The sequence below is a fragment of the Anas acuta genome, chromosome 12 (genome assembly GCF_963932015.1).
Source record: "Anas acuta chromosome 12, bAnaAcu1.1, whole genome shotgun sequence".
Taxonomy (NCBI): domain Eukaryota; kingdom Metazoa; phylum Chordata; class Aves; order Anseriformes; family Anatidae; genus Anas; species Anas acuta.
Genome location: NC_088990.1, coordinates 6079106 through 6099998, shown reverse-complemented (window position 1 = coordinate 6099998; position 20893 = coordinate 6079106). Strand labels below are relative to the sequence as shown.

At 39.6% G+C, this 20893-nt stretch overlaps 1 protein-coding gene across 16 annotated transcripts in view; it reads left to right on the top strand.

Annotated features, from left to right (window-relative positions):
- Positions 1-20893, top strand: part of MCTP2 (multiple C2 and transmembrane domain containing 2) — a 155009-nt gene that overhangs the window by 39036 nt on the left and 95080 nt on the right. For 6 of the 16 annotated variants that reach the window (XM_068695706.1, XM_068695705.1, XM_068695711.1 and 3 more), the window contains 4 exons: positions 11035-11138; positions 11926-12462; positions 16961-17023; positions 18035-18143. In XM_068695706.1, coding sequence (XP_068551807.1) covers positions 11944-12462; positions 16961-17023; positions 18035-18143 — 691 coding nt within the window. In that variant the 5' untranslated portion in view covers positions 11035-11138; positions 11926-11943. Of the gene's footprint in view, positions 1-4397; positions 4436-9858; positions 10171-11034; positions 11143-11925; positions 12463-16960; positions 17024-18034; positions 18144-20893 lie in introns of those variants that run through there. The other 10 variants (XM_068695708.1, XM_068695707.1, XM_068695717.1 and 7 more) reach the window with 5 other exon arrangements.

The following is a 20893-nucleotide window of genomic DNA, read 5'->3' as shown; positions in this document are numbered from 1 at the left end:
GATTAGAGCTAATCTAGAAATAAATTTTGGCTGGGATGTGATATATAATCTGGGTTGTTTGGTAATCTCTTAATAGAGACAAATGAAAATGTGATGGCCATGCTAACTTATTTAAGCAGCCATTTGTCTCTAATGTCATTGATGTGGAGGTGGTGATGATCAGGAGCTGTCAACAAGGACAGAAGCAGATGCTCTGAGCTCATATCATGGCTGTGAAATTTTTTTATAAACCTGGATCATTTGTTTTTAAGTGGGAAGGGTTTATCATGCTCTGGTCTTTGAAATTTTATTGCTTACGCCTTCCCTTCAATGTAAAATCCTATTGAACCTGGTGTTTTTGACAATTTCAAATTAAAATATCCAAATGAATGAAGCAACGTAACTGCTTTCCTGGGTTTCAAGTAGAATGTTTTCTGGCCTCTTCCCTCATGGGAAACATCTGCAGAAGCAAATGGCAAATCATTAATGTTCATTCAATAGCAGGCTTTGTTCCAGGTTTATTGTACTTGGAAACAATTAACTGTAGGGTTTTGTTTTGTCTTTTTAAAAAATACAAATATTTGATTTGTTATATATTCTAGTGGATTTCTTAGAAATCTTGCTGCTTTGCATTTATTGTACTTTGTTTTAAAACAATCTCCACACTCAAATTTGATAATTCAATCAAGAAATTGTGATAGTGTCTCCATGGTTGGAGTGTGATTATTTTTTGTGTGTAAGCGGCAGCATTATGTTCAACTTTGTAAAGCTATCATTTAAGATGTAAAGCTCATTACGAGGTAGGCGAACATATGAGTTTTGAATTGGAGCCTTTCTTCAACTTCAGGAAAGATTCGGATTTCTAACGCCTACCAAATGATGCATTGTAGTAACATCTAGCAAAAAAAAATCTATCTAGCCTTTGATAATAATGTAATGAAAGTTGAGGAAGATTGAGCTTTCATCTACTTAGGTGCAAAATTTGAACCAGAAACCTCCTAATCTATTTAGCTAACTGTGGGCAGTTCCCATTTCAGGACGCTTGTCAAATGTCAAATTAGTGACTCTTGCCCATATCTGCTAGATGCATATAAAGGGAATCTGAATAGCTCTTAAATCCATTAAAAGCGTTACTGCATCTTGGGAGTTTTTTGTTTTTTTTTTTTCTTTTTTTCACAGCTGTTGCAAAAGTTTTGTTTATGAGCTCTAATTTGTTTTACTCCATGAGCAAATACAGGAAATTGTATGATTATAATAGCCAAATTAAAATGCCTTTTAGTTAGTATTCACCAGAACTAAACGACGATTCATCAACTCTGCTTTTTGTTTGTTAATTATAGGCAAAGTTATCATAATTTATGCGCTTAAAATTTAGTTTGAGAATATCTGAAGGGGACAGGGTGATGACAAGTGGACTGGTCAGTTTGATCTGCACAAAATCGTCCTGCCTGGAGCCATGTATACGTGACAGGAGAGTTAAGAAAGCCCCACAGTGGTGACACAATTTACAAATGAGCAGTTGGGCAGCATGACAAAGGTGCTGCAGGTAGGCTGAAGGGAAGACATTTAAAGTTTAGCAAAATTTAAACATCACCTTCCTGCCCATGACAAACTTACCCCAGATGAATGGAGGCTGAGATGTTTTTAAGGGCTGTGTAATGTGTTTGTGTTTTTTCATGATACAGAGTAGTTCGATTTGGAACGTCTTCATGGGCCCACCACGTGGATACAGCATGTGGCTGCCAGGTGCTCTCTGTTTGGATCTAGGATTTGTGTTCTTTAGTCAGTCTTGTTTAATCGAAATGGAATGAAATCCTGCAAACTCTGGCTCTGAATAGACCATCTCTCGAATAATAGTATTTTAAATATTTTTTTATGTTGATGTTTAGGTGTCTTGTGCCAACAGAAGAGGTAATCACCCTTTCCCTTGATGGTGTACGGCGAGAATGAATAATGCTTTTAAAGATGCTCTCCAGTTTTGCCATGAATCACTGGTCCATATCAGCTTTCCTCAAAGCACGGGGTGTTACCTTCATCCTTCTATCCCAAAAAGCACTTAAGGGAGGTATAAATGAGGACTGCATTGCACTGAGGATGCTGAAGTGAGGCAGGCATTGGGATATTGAACACTTCTGTGTGATACCTACCTTAGCCGTAATTTTGGGATGGCCCTAGCAGCTGGTTCTCTGGCAGACACCAGCAAGGCATGCAGTGTAAAATCAGAGAAGCCCTTACTGGCTCCCTAGAGAGGACTGAATATTTTGCTAAATTCTGAGTTTAAACCAGAAAACACTGAAGAAAGTTGCCCGTGACATCAGATTGAATGACAAGAATGCTGGTACAATGTCGGTGAGCCTAATTCCTACAGAAAAGCTGCCTGTATGTGATGTATGGCAGCAGAAAAGCTGCCAGTGATGGAAAAGATGTGCAAAATCAAAACTCCAGAGAGGGTTTGTCATATGAGCCAAATACCTCAGAAGAGCTGCAAAATTAAAATTTTAAATGGCTGTACTGTAGTGTCAAGGCTCTCTGAACTTCTGCAGCTAAAGTCCTGAATGGGTTGCTTCATCCTCGCATGGGTTGGCAGCAAACTCTTCTATTTTGATTTTGACCTTTTTATTCAAACTTCTAATAGTTACTGGATTACAGAGTGTGTTTTTTTTTTTTTTGAATGATGTTACCATTTACAAGCTTCAGCTTTAGGAAAGTGAAGTCCCAGTGTGAAGACTTTGAAGACTTGGGAAGTGTCAGTGTGTAATTTGCGAACAAATATGAGTTAAATTTACCAACTTTATCTGATCTTCTTAATGGGAAAATCAGGCTGTAACAGAACCCAGAGACAAGTTACGTTTCTTGTGCCAGGAGGCTGTAAACTCAAATGGTGTATGGAAAGATAAACCTCAAAGCTGTTTCACTTCTGTGAGAAATGTGTTTAGAGAGACCTGTGCTGGCATACATTTAGTTGGTATAATTTAAAAAAAAAAATGTTTAAAGGGGTCATTGGGTTTATGCTGACATTTGTGTACTGTCATTTTACTGACTTTAGGGGAACAATGTGACTTTGTACATGTATTTTTAGTTGCATGCTTTGGCTCCTTCGTGTTTAAAGTACTGAGTTATTGTCTGTCTGGGATGAAATCCATTCTCCAGAGTGACTTCTATGTATAAGTAGCATTGAGCTCCTTTAGCTCAGGCTAAAGGTATACTGATGCACGTGTTCGCTTTTCCATCATACAACAGCCTTGCTTCTTACCCAGAAGCCAGGTTGGTGTAAGCAAGAGAAATTTTCTTGGCATTAGTGATTAGTTTATTTGCATCTCTTTTCTATGTTGTTTGTAACCGGAGTAGATATTTTGCTGCTTATCTTCATAAAGTTAACAATATAACATATGTTTTAGTCTCCTCTAAATTACTGTAATTTTTAAAAGCATAACTTATTGCTGATTGTTAAAAACTTCTCCTAAAACAGCCATTTTTCTACCTAGCGTTACTGATCCTTACTGCCATGTACCCAATGAATGCAAAAGCATGGATTTCAAAGATTTTTATTTTCAGTAGTTGTTCCCTAGCAACTTTCTGCACTTGCCTTGGTATTTTCCTTAATTTCTTATCTCTTTTGTAATTAAATGTTAGGATATCTGAGCCAAACTATGAAGCCTACTAAAATGTTCACGTATTGGCTATATGCTTAAATTACGATGACTGTAACATGGGCATAAGTGTGTTCTGCACAGTCATAGCTGTAGCTGATTTCTTGGGTATTTGGGAAACACTGCGTCTTCCGGTAATCCTGCCCTAGAAAAATGTGTTCATGAGAGGTGTTTTTTTTTTTTGTCTCCCTTCGGATAAATACTTTTTTATGAAATTTATAATCTGGAGGTCAGAAGCTTACTTATCGTGGCTATGAATAAATGCCCTCTGAGTGGAGGATCTGATGACTGCTTTGTTGAATGCTGAAGATTTATTTTATTCTTCATTTGGGCTTCTTTGTGCTTCTCTCAGGCTCTCTGTTTCACTTGTGGTCATGGTGTCAGCCATCACACGTCTCTGTGCTGTCAGCTAGTCACAGGATGCACTTTGGGTTGTGTGACAGCATGAGAGATGGCACTGAAATGCTCAAACATTTGGTTTCACCAAAGGCTTCCTAGGGATTTTTTTTTTTCTGTAGGGCTTTTCCAATCTCTCAGCTTTCCCAATGGCAATGCACAGCTTCAGATACCTAAATGCAATGATTCGCTGTAAGGAGTCTGGAGGTTTTCACAGAAATTGAGGACTTTTAGTGATGAATTTCCTCATTCAGCGGCACTATAACACATAAACCTCTATTTTCTTGAGTTGCCTTTGGCTTCCTGCCTTTGTGAATTAAGACATTGTAAAAACACTCTGTAATTTTTATCTACAGATATACCCAAGCCATGCGGAGATGTTAAATGTGAAAGGACATTTAATCATACAGGTCAGTACAGATCCAGAGTAACGTGACCTCTCCTGTGTACCTGGCATTCACCGTGAGCTCTGGCCCTGGCACGTGCCGTGTTGCTGCTGGGAAGAGGGACACGTTGTGGTACAGAAGGTGGCATACTGTAACAGCTGCCTTACTGCTGCCTTTTGTCCTGCTCAGTTCCAGTTAGCGTCAGGACATTTTTTCTGATTGAAGGTGTTCACTTTATGGCTCTCTGGCAAATAGTCCTTAAAGAATCATGCAGAGCTTTTTCCTCTATGGCCAATGAGTTTTGATGAGTAATTTGACAATTACGGTATTTATTTAGGGAGCAATGCAGGAACATGCACAAGTAATTTGCATATAAACAAAACCTCTTTTTTTTTTTTTTTTTTTAAATGTGACTTCAGTGCTAGTAAAAGGCACTGGCTCACTTGGCCTCCAGTGGAAATGAGTCTCCAGTTTCCTTCCTAGGTTTGTTTTCCCTGAAAGTTATGAAGAGGCATGATCTATTTCTGTGCACCTCTTGTTATAAAAATATACCTTTTGTTATGAGAGAGGTTTGAAGGAGAGAGTGAGCTGTGAGGAGGCTGCAGGGCTGGATTCCTGCAGGAGCTTCTCCAGACAGGCACTGACTCCAGCATGTGGCTCCCTGCCTTGTTCCTCATCTTGAGTTGCTCCTCACTTAAGACCCGATAAACCCACTATTTTTCTCTTTATTTTATAAGGCCACTTATCTCACTTTTAGTCAATAACGACTGACATCCCCCATCACTCTTTCACCTTTCTGCTCATCAGCTTTCCCTCTTCACCTGCTCTTTGAGGTGCTCTGCTCCATGTACCACCTTTCCAGGGATCACCTGGTATGGTTGGGAGCAATGAGGCAAGTTAGAAAATATATCCAATGGCAAAGAAACAACCTGCCTGCTGGCTTGGTCTCTGCACATGGCACAGTGCCTTCCGATGGCAGCATCTGTTGCTCCAGGATTTTTCTCGGAGTCTGGATTGATGTGCATATCCCCTACCGAGATACAGGGCTGCAGGAGACAGATCTTCACGTGACTGGGAAGGTCTGGTACTTGTCAGGTGATGGCACTGTAAAGAACATATGCAATTATACCAGCTCGTTACAATCCTATGAGTTAGATTGAGAGGGGCCTCTGGCTTGCATGGGTACAATTACAAGTGACAATATTTTGAAGGAAGCTGAAGGAGTTGAAGGGACCTTGCGAAATATTTTTAGAAAAATGCACCCAAACACTTCCTCCTTCATTTCCTCCATGAATACTCATTTTTTCTTCTGTTTTAGAATACACAGAAACAAACCGAAAGCAATACTTTTACAAGCTGGAGTCAGGTGCAGTTTTTTTTTTTTCTTTTTTCAGTAACTTTCACTATCAGATGCTATTTTAATATGCTTGTAGCAGCTGGTAGTTCTGTTACTTCTTGTAGTTACTGTCTGCTGATAAATGTTGAGAAGAAAGCTCTTTAGATTGTGCAAAAGAGTCTCTGAGGAGTTGGAGCATCCCCGTGTTCCTCTCTTGTGTGAAAAGTGGAGGAAGATGTGTGCTCATTTCTTGTTTTTGTGAAAGATGGAGGTCATCGTGTTTGAACCAATTAAAAAATGAAAAGGCAAGCATGGAATCCAAACACCCACAGCTGGAAAACCCAGGGACCTGTGGAGGATTTAGGTACGACAATAAACATAGCTAAGAAGAGCGTTATTCAAGATACTTCTATTATCTGCATGGGATAAACAAGCTTTTTGTAAGATTCACATTTACCTTTAATATTATTTATGCCTTTCTCCAGCAAAGACTAGATTTCTTCCAGCTTACATCAAGAAAATAAGTTAGGTTTCTTTTGGACTTCTTAGTTCTATTCAAGCATTGAAGCATGCAAAATTGTCTTTTATGAAACACTTGCACTAACTTGTTTGACAGCATCAAGTCACATTTTTATTTTTAAAATTTACCCTTGCAGTATGCTTTGCAAAGGAATCTGTAGAAATAGAAGAGCAGAATCTGCCTCAATGGACTCACATTATTTGAAGCCCAGCAAGGGAAGCTTAAGCCCAGCTGCAGTGGTGAGATTTGGAAGCTGGCCAAGGCATGACCCTGCTTTTGCAGCAAGCCGCCTGTGCAATGAAGACGTTAGCTACACTTCAGCAGTGTGCTCCCTTTGATGCTTGTTAGTACTAAAAATAATTCTAACACTGATTTCCCTGGGGTAATTAGCCTGTGCAGAGTCAGACTGAGATTAGACTTTTTCTGGTGCTGTAGCAAATTTTAGCTCAGGTATTTACCCTGTGCTGTCGGACAGAGATGCAGGAAGAAAAGTCTGTCTCACTTGTTCTGTGTCATGATGTAGCTCTCTAATTCATTGGCCCTTGGTAGCTTGTGTGATCACGGTCAGAGGAGCATCCACAGGTCAACCTTTTGTTTCGGATTTGTTTTACCTGCCAAGGAAGTGGTTGAAGGGGTTGATAACCTAAGGGACATCCTGCCCATGGTGAAGTATGCAGTTTTCTTTTTAATGTTTTAAGTATCGTATATGAGTGTAGCTCGTGCTGCATTTGGAGTATTCCAGGAGAAACTGGTAGCTCTGAGCAAAGCGGGGCTTTGTGGAGATGTATAGATATTTTCTTATCTCTGTGGTTGATGATGCTTATGACTAAGTATTGCATTGCCAGATAAATGACTGAAATAAGCTACTGCAAAGAAGGAAGCATAGGTTTATTTTTCTGAAGTAATTCTGCTCTCAGTTGTAAAGCTTCATACTCGACTGAGGTTCCATATGCAGTGCTGAGGAAAAACCTGGGACACTTTATACAATGCTACAGAAGTAACCAGCCTGTACATGCAGTTGTTTAGCCAGCAGAGAGTTTTTTTTTTTCCTTATATTTTCCTTATTTCTCCCAGGGAGGAATGGTTTAATTTGTGGCTGCTAGTGCAGATGGCTGGGATTTGTAGGAAAAGTGTAATTAGCTTTGCTTGAAAGTTGTGTAATGTAGGTTTTATGCCAGTGCCTGCTGTGCAGGCAGAGATTAGGGGGAGCATTTTACACCAGAACAGCCAGAATCAATGGAGGTTTTATAGCGAGGGAGTTCTGTTAGTTTGTTGTCCAGCAGGAACCTATGTTAAGATGCATACAACTGAAGAATATCTTCCTAACATCCTCTAACACGTTACCCTTTCCAGCTACACTGGATTGAAATGTTGGCCAGCATTTGGTTGGAGCTGAGAGCATACTGACTGAATTACAGATTATGAACATTGTTGGCACGCTGACTGACCCAACATTCACACTTTAACTGGAGAAGTAAATTGAGCACAGTGATTACCGGATTTATGAAGGTTGTAATAGCAGTGGCGGTGTGCTCAGTTGTGTTTTTATCTTTTTGCTGGCTGTGAGGACGCCTCTGAAAGGCTTTAGCAGGGAGCATTTCAGGGCTGCTTCAGTGAGCATTAAGCACTTTGGGTGTGCAGAGAATGATTACTTAAAGTGAAGAAAGACAAACGTGTTCTGTAATTTCCAATATTTAAATCAATTTGGTTTTGTTTCCCCACTTATTTGGGGTATTGTTCACTTTTATAGTATTTTTTTGTCATGTAGTATTTCTCACTTGTGTCTCTTCTGGCTTCCTGACAAGACAGTATGTGAAGTGAAATTGCAGGATGATTTCTCTAGGCTTTCAATGACTTCTGAAATCTCTCACAGCCACCTGTTAGAACACCTAAAAAATCATATAACTCTGAGTATTATAACCACTTAAGGGAGTAAGTAGAGTGTGTTACAGTGAGAGAGACCAAAACGTTATTTTAAAAAAAAAAAAAAGTAATCCTGAAGACTGTAGTTAGAAGATACTTAAGGGAGAATAAAATACTAGAAATTAGTAACATCAGTCAGATGGTGAGCTGTGACCAGTTTTTCTGTCATGAATCTTTTCTTTCTTGCTCCTACTGCCCCCAAAAGAGGAGGAGACACAGCAAAAGAACAGGCTGTAATAAAAATGACAGGTGCAATCCAAAAGTGTCTCTCTGAAGGAAGAGATTAAGCTATAGGGATTGCTCTGAGCTTTAGCAGCATATTACAGAGTAAGCTGAAGAAGATAGACTGATTATTTTTTTTTTTAATTTATATCTTATTACGTAACAAGGAGCCATTCAATTAAAAACAACCAAGTTAAAATTGATAACAGGAAATGTTTCTCAGAATATTGTTTGCAGCTCTATGGGACAATGTGCCATTGATGCAAGGAAAGAATAAAGAGGCCACGCTCAGACCAGCAATTTGGCAAAGTATGACTTTCACCATGTCTGCTCGGGGAATGTCAGGTGATAGGCTTGGCACCAAACTTCTGAGACAGTGGAAGGAAAAGGAAAAGCTGCTGGCCTGTGGCGGATAAGGAGTACGTGAGCAACATGTTGACACAGAGAACAGGTTTTTTACAAGAAACAGGGAATTTCTGTCTCTTTAAAATGATGTGCCTCTGTTGATGTTGCTCAGTATGGAAAAGGAAAGTGGAGGAAAACTCATGGAGTAAGAAAGAACAGACTGGCTTTATTAGTGGTGTGGTTTAATGTTCACAAGAGCTCGTGTGCTCATTCGGGGTAACATCTGAACATGTGAATGTGTGTTTTTGGGGTGGGTGTACCCCCAAAAGCTTGGCACACGTATCTCCAGCACTGCGCCAGGGTGGTGGTCCCCATCCCTCGTCTTCCACTGATGTCTCCAGGGCATAAATTTCTGCTCACGGGGGTGGTTTTGTGTTGTTTTTCTTTATAAACTGGGGAAGTGAAAAAAGTGCCAGGCTGGCTGGCAGATGTCAAAGTTCATTTGCCCTTCAGACTGTATTTACCCTTTTTGTATAAAATCACAACACTTGCAGTAACGTTTGTATTTTTGTGTATTACAACAGTCGTTTGGATTAATTTGCTTGTCATTACAATATTTATAAAATGAAAGTTACAGTTGCAGCAGGCGTGTGGGTGTATAGGTTCGGAGGTGGAGTATGGCCAAACCCTTCGGCAATCCAGGGCTGGATTGAACAGCTTCTCCTCTGGCCTCAGTTCAAGCAGCCTTGTGCTCCTTCACACAGCAAATATTGCCACTGTTAACCCAGCATAGGAGCTGCTCGAGCTATCCCTGCTGTCCTGACCAACCAAAACCCAGAAACTTTTCCCCTGATTTTTTTATTTTATTTTTTTTCCTCCACTGTGATTCTGTCTGGCTTGAGGAAACCTGCTCATGATGAGTCAAGTGCCAGTGGGGCTCAGAAATACCCTATGGCTTTCGGACCATCCTTGCTGAATGGGCATTTCTATGAAAAAACAACTGGAGGAATGTAACTACAAAACCTACAGGAACTAGCCTGCTGCTAGGAAACAAAATCTCAAAGCAAACAAAGTAAGAACGACAGCAGTGGGCCATCAAAACGAGAGGGGTGGAGAATAACAGGAAAGGAATGGGAAGCAGTAACAGCCTTGGGAGGAGAATGTTGTGAGCTGGTTCCTGCCTTTATCCATGATGGCTTTGCTTTGGAAGGCTTCTGGGCAGGCGGAGTGGAGGCCACTGGCAAGAGACAGTTGTTTCAACGAGTGCCAACAGTGGTATTTCATAACGTTTTGTGCAACTGTGTTTACCCTAGTAATTTCTCTTGAGGTACAATGCTACCAAGAAGGCCTGCAGCTTCCTTGTCAAATTTTTATTTAAAGAACGAAGAGCCTAGGTGAAGGCTATCAGCCAAGGTGAGCATGGCTTGCACAGGGCGTCAGGTGCTTCTTCACCATGGGCATCCCTGTATATCTGGTCAAATGTGTTCAGGTTTGCATTTCTTTCTTCTCTCCCTGGTAAATTTGGTTCAGAAATGTTTTTGCTTCTTCGTGATGTGAAGAAAAAATAATTCTAGTTGTCCATGTGCACTTTGATATTAGGTCTGTCTACAGGAGCTAGGGGTGAAAATCCTGTGGTTAGCTGATGTGTCTATACTAGCACACATTCCTATGTGGGCAAAATTTGATATTGCTTTGTTGAATGCATGTAGTGCCACAATAGCTTATTATTTTTTGCATTGACTGTAACTGTTATGATAGCAAGCATTTATATTGCAATATAAATGAGGGTTGGAGGGATTGTGTAGCTTTAGTTATGCAATAATACAGTTAAAGACTTTTGTAGATGCCTGAACACTGCAAATGTGGTGGGGATAGTCATAAATTTAAATAAGTTGTTAAGAAAACTGCCTGGGCAACGTCATTCAAACTAATGAAATGTAAGAGTAGATGTCTTTGAGAGCAGACAGTGATTTCTCTATCTGGGTTTATGCATCAGTTGTATTTCTATTGTCTGCTCTGGTATTTTCCATCAATATAGGGTAATAAGGGGATGAGTTATTTTTGGTCAGCTAAGCAATTTGGTCAACTGTGTGCATTTAAATGCGCTCTGAGTTTTGGAAGCAGAAATATAGAAGTTAACAGGTATCCATTGCTAATGTTACAGGTATATGCTATAAGCTCTGTGTCTTTGTTGACTGTAAGAGTAAATCTGCAAGTTTCATAATTTTTTTTTTCTTAATGACTGTGGATGATGGTTTGACTGTCTTTGCTTTACAGAATAAGGATGGTTGCTCAGATGCTAACTCCAAAAAACACAGTCTGTGAGGATATTCCTGTGCACAGATGCGTCCATTCAACCATTGTCTTACAATGCAGATTCAGTAGGTGATTTTGGAACTTTTCTTCATGCCCTTCACTATTGTAGAAGTGTTCAGCATGAATCAATTTAAAGATAAAACTCCACCAGCCAGGTTTTCGAAATCTGTGATTCCTTCTGTCATTTTTGTCCTCATTTTCTCTGAACTGCCTTCTTTATGAGGGAAATTAATTCTTCAGAGGTGACTGCTGCTGATAGTGGGTAACATGAGGGTGTATTTTGGGGTGTCTTAGTTGGGATTTCTAATGCTATAGGTGATCTCTTCTGCCTTCTTCATTTAGTTTGTGGAGCTGATTTTTGTGTGCTTGTCCTCTGGTAAATCATGGAAAAATCCTCACAGTCTAAGAAAGAACAAAGAAAATGTACATAGATTGAAAAATCATCATCAGAAATCACAGTGACAGCTTTGCCAGCATTTTTTTTGTGTGCTAGAATTATGATTTAAATTCCATCAGTAAGTTTTGTTCAGAAGCAGTTTCAAACGAGATAATTTTTTTTTTTTTTTTTTTCAAATCGGAACTTGGCAGAAGTGATATAAAGTGTTCTCATAGCAATCATAAAGCAGTGGACAGACATTGCATTTTAGTGTAGGATTAAATACTTGTTCTGGCTGTTTTTCTTGTAAACAATCAAACCTACCTACCAGATTGTATTGGGAAGCACTTACTAATGCTTTGCTTTTACTGTTTAGAAAAATGACTGAAAGTTTTAAGATGAGGCAATGTGAATCATAACCTTCAGCAGTTGTTAGTTTTCCTGACTGACTTGCTTTCTTCCTACGTTCCTTTTAGTCACCCCGGGAATCACTGATGCTGTTTTGTACCAGAGGCATTGCTGAGGTCCCGTGTGCAGCAATGGACTTGGATAAGCCATCCGTCTGGGGATCCCTGAAGCAGAGAACGAGGCCGTTCCTGCAAAACTTAAGCACGAGGAAGACAAAGAAGAGATCCAGCAAGATGGTGGTGAGCAAGGTCCGCTCGCTGGACCGACGCCTCAGTGTGTCAGTGCCTGACATGCTGGAGGTGGAGACTATCACAGAAGAAGAAACGACGTATTCGAGCACTCAGGTCCTGTCAGGAGACTCCCCCAGCAACCTCCCCAGGCCTGTGGTGTCTCTGAAAAGCAGAAATGCATCGGTGAGGCCTGCGGGAGGGGACTGGCCATGGCCAAGGCAGTCGACTGCACGCATGGAGGGGGATGTGGTCTGCTCGGATGCACGTGTTGCAGGAGGCCCCACACCTGAGGGGAAACGGCCGTCCAGTGACGACCTCCTTGAGCTGCTGCAGAGAGCCCGGCTGAGCAATGACCTGGCAGATGAGATGATGGAGGTGAGGGGCTTGGGTGATGGCCATGCTGAGTGGCCCTCTTGGGCCAGATTGGGTTATGAAGGGGTGGAGAAGAGGGACCACATGCGAGGTATAAGGGGAAAAAAATAGCATAAACCTAATGTGTTATATATATTTTTGAGGCCAAATTCAGATATCCTTTCTGTCATTGTGGAGCTGCAAAATTAACCACACTTCGATTTTTTTTTTTTTTTTGGCAAATCTATGATACTTCATATTGTTCAGAGATGTTGGAATTGCTTGCTTAGGTCAAAAGTAGCTGTAGCTTTCTGAGCTCTGAAACATACTGCTGTCTGATGCACTTGTAGAATTCCTTTTAATTAATATAACTTACTAGGACTGCTGTAGCTAAACCAACTTACTGCCCACTCAAGGTCCAGCTGAAGGCAAGAGGTGAAAGATGAAGGGTGAAGCGAACTCTGCCAACACCTGGAATTAGTCAAAATGAGTGTGTGGTGGAATGCAGTGGGTGTGTGCAACGTGCTCAGGGCTGTCCTTTGGGTTTGGTTTGTAGTGATTAATTAGAGGAGGTGTAAAATCAAAATACTTCATCTGAATTGCCCATCTTGTTCCCCTTCTTTCTTACCACTTTTGTGGTCAGTGCTTCTGTGGTTGGACATAATGTCCCAGGAACAGGAGGATCCAAGTCCAACATGCTTTGAATTTGACATGAAACAGTAAATCCTGCTTGGCCAGAGCAAAGTGGCAAATCTATAGAGTCACATGGTAGCTTTATAATACAAGCAGGTGAAGGTGAAGGTTGTGGCTGTCTGAAACGTTTTAAGCAAAATTTGTTTTGTTTGTGGAAATCTATTTCCTTCTGAGTTGAATTTTCACTAGGAAAGTTAGATTTTGAGCTAAATTTTGAGGTTGTTTTCCCATAAATTAAGTGTTAACAGGTATGGCAGCTGATTTTCTGAGTCATCCAAGATGTAAAAATGGAAAACAGACACTTAAGTTTAAAGCTCTCCTTTGGAAGTGGCTTTCACAGGTGAATTAACATCTTTAACAAAATTATGATCAATGCTACTATAAGGAAAATGATTTTTTATGATATAAAACTTGTTCTCCATCTCTGTGCATTCTTATCAAAGCAGTGTTATCTCCCCTGTGATGCAACAGATCACAGTGTTAGCTAGTGAACATCATTTCTGTTGCTAAATTTTAAACACATTAACTTAAAATTTATATCAACTTAGGTTAATCAGCATAAAGTAGTTTGGATACTTATCATTTTAGGAGCTTGCTTCCAGGTTGTTTTAATGATATCAGCAGTTCTTTTCTGCTGTTGTAGACCAACAAATTCTAACCTAAAATTTAGCAACTGTATTTGCAGCAGCACCAAAATTAATCCCAAATTCTGCTTGACTTTTGGGCAAGCTAAGCACTTCAGCAGAAAGTGGTAACTGTATAGCGATGGAATAGATTAATTTCAAGTTTCCTCCAGATGCATAGAAATCTGTCTGCCTTATTCTCTGTAGCATTTATATCGTTCCCAAAATGTGTTTGTGCATCTAAATCATTTAATATTTACTTTAATGCCAAACCCTATCTCTGTGTGAAGATCTTACCTACATTCCTGTAATCTGCCTCCAATAACTTTTAAATGCAGAAAGATTTTTCTAAAGATCTTGCAGCAGAATGAAGCAAATGAAAGTAGAAATAGATAAGGAATATTAAACTCAATTATTTTCAAAGTTTGGTTCTTATACTTCATTGAACAGCCATGAAATCTTTATTCTGAGCCCCTCTGATAGGGACGGCTTGTTGTGCATGTTATTGGTGTTCTAATACTAGGTGGGGTTGCTGCAGAGAGCACAGCACGACAATTACTTGCATCATTCTTTTGTGAGCATCATTCACTGATTAGTGAGGTAAATCAGAAGGAAGGCAGGCAGATCCATGGAACAAAATAAACTAAAAAAAGAAAAGATGTAGGTTGAGCTTTTTTCCCCCTGAATTGCTTGTCACATGCCACCTACTCATTTCCTGGTTTTCTTTGGTCACCCAGTACCATGAGATACGTTCTGAGCCTCATACCTAAGCTCAGTGTGGGGTTGTGGTTTTTACACCTTTCTGAATGCTCAACACAGAGCCGTTGGTGCTGGGAGCATTCCATCTTCAGTAGAAGTTCTCACTACTCACATTGCATTTCCATTTGCCAAGAGATTAACTTTTTTGTCCTCTGTAGTCGCGGTACGCAGATTGAAAGAGCGGAGGAGTAACTGAAGTTGTGTTGAGCCCCTGCCTGATTTGTTCAGATTGCAGAGGACACTGTTGATGTCACTTTTTGCTGTTGCTTTTTGTCCGTGGTCACGCGTCATTACTGAAGTGCACTAACACCATTTCTTCATCTAACACCTTGCTGTGAGTCAGTAGCAACGCAAAGGCCCGTCTGGTTGATGATACACTCAGTGCACTTGTATTTTGAATCATTCTTGGCCTTGAACAGATAAGAAGAGGAGGTAGAGGTTGTAAACCCTGCCAGGAGGAAAGTTTGATTCATTTGTATATATTCATGCATATGCGAATGTTTTATTCTTTTGTACACAGATTTGCAGCTATGACCCTGTTGATGAATGTGGTGCTGTTTGCTTATATTAAGTTCAGAAATATTACTGTAGTTAGATAAAATCAAGATTTCAGGACAGTATTTTTGGATAGACTTTTATCTATATTCAGTGATCTCATTGCAATCAGCTACATAGAGTAATAGTGCTTCACTTTACATGGAGATAACATGAAAAAACAAGCTGTTTTTATTCAATTTCTATTCATATAATACAAGTAAAGAAAGAGCAAACAAGAAATACTAAAGCATAACTTTGAGGATGGATTTTTTATTGTAAATGATATTAGGGTAGTTTAGTACTTCTTATTATTCTAATTGTGCTTTTCAATACAGTTCTTTGATTCCATGTTTTGCCATGCAGAACAAGAGAAACTATTATCAGTACCAATAATGGTGCCTGAAAGACATACCTGTGAAGCCAGAGACTACTGTAGAAATGCTAGGTTTAATGCACACAAGTGAGATTTTATGCATGCTAGTCAGGAAATTCAAAGTTAGGGTTCCCCTAGCAGCTATAACTCAGTTCTGTTGTGCAAGGAAACTCTTCTGCTGCTCTTTATGATAATAATATTTCTACTTTTAATGTGTTTTTGCAAGGTGGCCAAGTTACGATTACTGTGGGAACCATAATGTTAAATTTTGTCTGTCATGCAAGTAAAATTTTACTTGCAGTGCTGGATTACTGTATTTCCTGATATGTAATATATGTATATGGGAAAAGGAGGGGAAGAATAATTACACAGAAGCTTATTTATATTTATTTCAGCATATCAATATCTCTAAGATTTATGATCTGTGATGCAGGAGCTGGTTCTTTTTTTTTTTTTTCTGTATAGTGCTCAACACAATGCAGCTCTCATCTAAGAGATTTGGATGTTACCACGCTGCACGAAATAACATTTTCACATGAGGATCAAATTCCACCTTGTGTGCATTTCTGTAGAGTGAGGTTGTTATTAGAATAAATCTTGGTATTTGAATGGGCTGTGATTGTCCTGCATTAGACCAAAGAGTTGCACGTGCACATAGGTCCTCTTCAGTGTAAGTGATCATCATAGACTGTCCTGGCAGTCAAAATAGCGTCAGCAGCAGTGTCCTGGCCACTGAATGAATCCCTTCTGTGTGTCCAGACAGTCTAGACACTGCGTCACTATAGCCTCAAGTTTTTGAATGAGTTAGTCTTTAGGAAGAAATGTTTGACTTCCTCTGATGTGCTAGGGACTTGATAACAATTTTTGGGCTTTCCAGTTACTACAGAATGTAGGGAAGTAAAGGTCCACTATCCTTTTTTTCCCTCCTTTTTTCCTTTGACATTTGGTTCTAATTTTTTTTTTAACCCTGAACTTTGCAAATGTGCCCCGTAGAATTACACACATTGTGTGTACATTTGTATGAGTTACTGTGGCATAACTTACACTAAAATATTAGCATGAAACCTCCTCTCCCCACTGAAGGTTTAAGAGATCTGAATTAAAACACAAAACAAGGTTTTGCAAAAACAACAACAACAAAAAACACAACCTTCTCTTGGGCCTTAACTTTCGGGCAACGAAGGAGAAATTACAGTGATGTGCGAGTGCCACCCACTCTCCAACCTCAGGTTGTTGCTGCTGCTGCCACCACTTCTGGATTTTTATTTATTTATTTATTTATTTTAACTCTATTGTAGCGAGGAAACTTGGAGATTCAACAAATGTAATTCTGCCCAGGAGTAAGGGTCAGCATTGCAACTGATAAGTCACCAGGTGGAGTCACCATTGGGCATCAGGGGAGTTTTGGAAAGGACCTTCAGCAATGAAGGCACTGTGCATTACTGTGTTACTGTTATCTATTACTATATTATTGCTATTACCTATTACTATGTTACCTTTATTACTATTGTCTAACTCTTTCTATTTTTTTTGATAGGACTCTTGTGGAGGAATAGATTTAGACTCTTCCATATCGTCTCAATTTTTCGATGATCAGATGGTACGTCCTATTACTTTAAAGTATTTTGAAACTTTGTCAGACCGTTTAGGGGAAGCACAATTAATTTTAGGTTTGTGTTCTTTGCTGATTTGCTCCTTACAGGTTAAATAAATAAATAAATAAATAAAAAAGACGTGTAAAGCTTCCTATAGATTTTTCCGGCATGGTATTTTTGGGGCATTTTTTTTTGGTGGTCATGCAAGGCAGTTTTGAATATTTTAAATAGATTGGCATGTCCTGCTTTTATAAAGTATTCTATAATTTCTGTTGGCAGTGGTAACTGATGAAAGCATCAGCATAAATACTCAGTATCTCAGGAATTAAATTGAATTAAAATAGAGACTGCAACTACCTTACTATGAATGTAGGGTTTAACTAACATGACAACAATCCAGTTTTACAACAGTGCAAAAAGGCATTGGCAGTTATTGACATGCAGTCCTCATGTAAAGTGTATTTGCTTATTCTAGGCAAACTTCACTACCTTTGCCCTCACCAAATATGCCATCTGGATGGTAGTGATGTGGGATGTAACCCTGGCAGCAACTCTGAACAAGAATGCTTTGTCCACTAATGCTTTCATGTCTTCTAAACCTGTATAAAGAAATATTCCACTCAGTAATTTTATGAAATTTGTATTTTTCATGATTTCAGCAGATAAATGTGAATGCACAAGGAACAAGCAGCTAGAAAAAAAAAAAAAAATGCTAGGATTTAGAAAGCCTGTCTGTGCATTTATGACGTTTACTGTTATAACTGATTTTCAGTTGTAGCTCTCCTTTTGTTACCCTTGGTTTTGTGAGTTTATCTGACAATGATGATTAGTTATTTATGTAAGGAAGCAGTCTCAGACATCTTCTTTTCCTTTTTCTGACAAGTGCACTGTAAAAGATTGCCCAAAGAAAAAAGGCCTGTGAACTTCACCTCTGCAGCACCAATAAAACACCTACTCTGTTCACATGTCTGCTTGGGGAGACCCGTAGTGGTGACTGATTTCTTTGTTCTCCTTAGGCTGTAGAAGAAGGAAGTGATTGTTTGAATGACTTGCCTAGCCCCTTTGCTTACCTCCTGACCATTCACCTGAAAGAAGGCCGGAACCTGGTTATCAGAGATCGTTGTGGTAAGCCACACCTTTCAGCTGCTTCCCTTTGGGTTGCAGGACTCTGCTTTCACTGACGGGAGTTTGGCAGCACTTTGTGCCATCGGCATCTTTTCTTATCTCTGATGCAATAAGTCATTGACTTGTGTCCAGGTCAGAGCACTCAACACCTGGGTTTATCCACCTTAGATACACAGGGGAGGGAGCTGCCCTGTGTTTGCTGCTCCTTCCTGATTGCACAGCTGCAAAACCCCTCCTTTATTGTACTTAGCATCTGTATCTATTCAAGAACTGCAGTCATTAATCTTCAGAGATTCTAATCTTTTTTTTTTTTTAAAGGAATAATTTGAAATGTGATAAATAAAATAGCTGTTCTAGGAGAGCTTTAGGTTATCGGTAAAAAAATTAATAAAAGGGAAACTGTGGGAAGAGTGGGTGTAAGTCAAGGCCCCTTTCATGAATTTGAAACACAACTTAATAAAACTTAAGAGGACAGAATTCAAAAGGAAAAAAAAAAAGTGTATCAAAAAAGAAGAGAATAAGAGAATAAAGCCATACAAAAAAAAAAAATAACCATAGTTTAAAGAAATTCAGCTTGAATTAGTGTTGCATTCAAGGTTTGCATTTGGAGGGACCTGTATGGATTTATAAGCCTTCACATGCGGTGCTTGTTTTGGGGATTTCCATCTTTTATTATCTCAGTTAACTTTTTCCATGTTGGTTTTTCATGTCTTCACCAAACAGTAACTCTTGGCCAAGCATATGCTGCTTTTTCTTCCTAGCTTTTGGAAGTAGTGAATGAATACTTAGATTAAGATCATCACTCTTTAAACAGAAGCATGTACTTCCTGACAGCGTAGCAGTTCATCAGATATCCTAGCAAGCTGCACAAGCCAGGACATATCCAGCTGCTTCTATGGAAGAGATGTTATAAATGAGTGATTCCAGCAGAGCAGTATTTCTATAGAGGACAGAACACATAGTTTGCTCTGGGCTGTGTTTTCTTGCATAAGAAAGCAAATGCTTGTCTTAATGAAGCATTGTGTAACAAAGTGAAACAGCATAAGGGGAAAAAATCAGTTTGATGGGTCTGTCACTTTCTGTGGCAAATGACTGTTCATTTAGAAGACTGAGTATGTGAGGTGGTAAATCATTCAATAAAATTCCTGCTTTTTTTCACAGACTTTGTGGTGAAGTGGGAAAATAGTTTTTTTTTTTAAATGATAATTCTTCAGGCACAGTTGTGTTGTGGTGGTGGTACCTTCAGAAAAGCATGGTGGTGATACCCTGATGGCATCCTTATAGGTCTTTGTCCTGCTGGTTACATAAGGTCTTTGTGAGACGCTTAAGCCTGAACTGCAGCCACTGTGGTTTTTGCATCATGCTTTTAGAAGTGGGAAGTTGGAGAGATGAGCAAAGCCAGTATGAGAACCTCAGAGAAAGCTTGTGGGTCAGGCAAATGCAACTTCCCTCCTCTCACCCGCTGTGACACCAGATACAGCCGCTGCTCTGGAGTGTACTAGCCTACTCCAAATAATTTGAATACAGGAACATATTGCCTGCAGCCAGCATATCCTAGGATTCTGGCTGTGGCTAGGGCCAGGGGCCAAGTCGTGCTCATTCATGTTGTGGGAACAGGAAACCCCCAGAGCTAACAAGGCAATGCTGTCTGACACAGATGGGAGTGGGCTTCAAACCCTCTTCCCCATTTATTTATTTATTTATTTATTTATTTATTTATTTATTTATTTATTTATTTATTTATTTATTTATTTATTTATTTTGTGTAATGAGCTGCTCTGGAATTCTGCAGGGGGTAAATGCTGAGTTCCTGGTCCTGTGTTTTATTGTGCGTGTTGGAGGGGTAAGCATCCACTGGTTAGCCCTGTGTGAGTAACTGCAAAGATGCTTTGGAAGGTAGCAGTGGCAGTAGAGTCTCAACATTCGTATATAGGAATACAGTAGCACTGTGCTGCTGTTATCCACATAGTCGTCATACCAGTGGTAACTGCTTGTCTGGTCAGTGATGGACGCTAACTTCAAATCTTCTGTTCTATCTTCTGTCTCTGTGGAGTATGTTACACCCTAAATAACAAAAAGATCACATTTAAACTACAGAGCCTAGGTGAAGAGTGTATACCAGCATTGCTGGTTTAAATAAGACTTACCATAAGTTTTATAAATTTCCTAAATTTTACTATTTATTAACTATTAACAGCATTTTCTCCAAAAAAAGATGTCTCAAAGAAGTCATCAGAACCATCAGTTTGCATTCTGGGGAAGCTCTGTATTTACTCAAAATAAAAAATAAAATAAAATACCACTTATGTGGTGCCCTACCCATTTCTCATGCATGCACTTTTCCCCTTAATTTTAATTTACTGCCAGTTCCTTTCAATCTCCCTGGCTGAGGGCTGTTGGGGAATGCTGGAGAGCTCTAAGGGAAGAAAAGCCCAGCACAGCGGGTCCTTGCTGCCCTCTGGTGGCAATTTCCAGCTTCAGTTGCATGTGTGTTTATATACGTATGTGCGTGTATGTATCTATCAATCTGTGGTGTTTAACAGAGGGGAAATATTTCTGCCACCAGTATTGTTGCTGGAAAGTCGTCTTCGTTCTACTTAGCAAATCCACATGGCTAAATTTACTCGTTATACACTTAAGTTATTAAACAGGCTTTCATTACATTTCTCTGTAAAGGTGGGTAGTTCTGATAACCCCAGACTGCAAGCCTAGCAGGTGATTTCATTTTTCCCAGGCCTTCCAGGTATTCT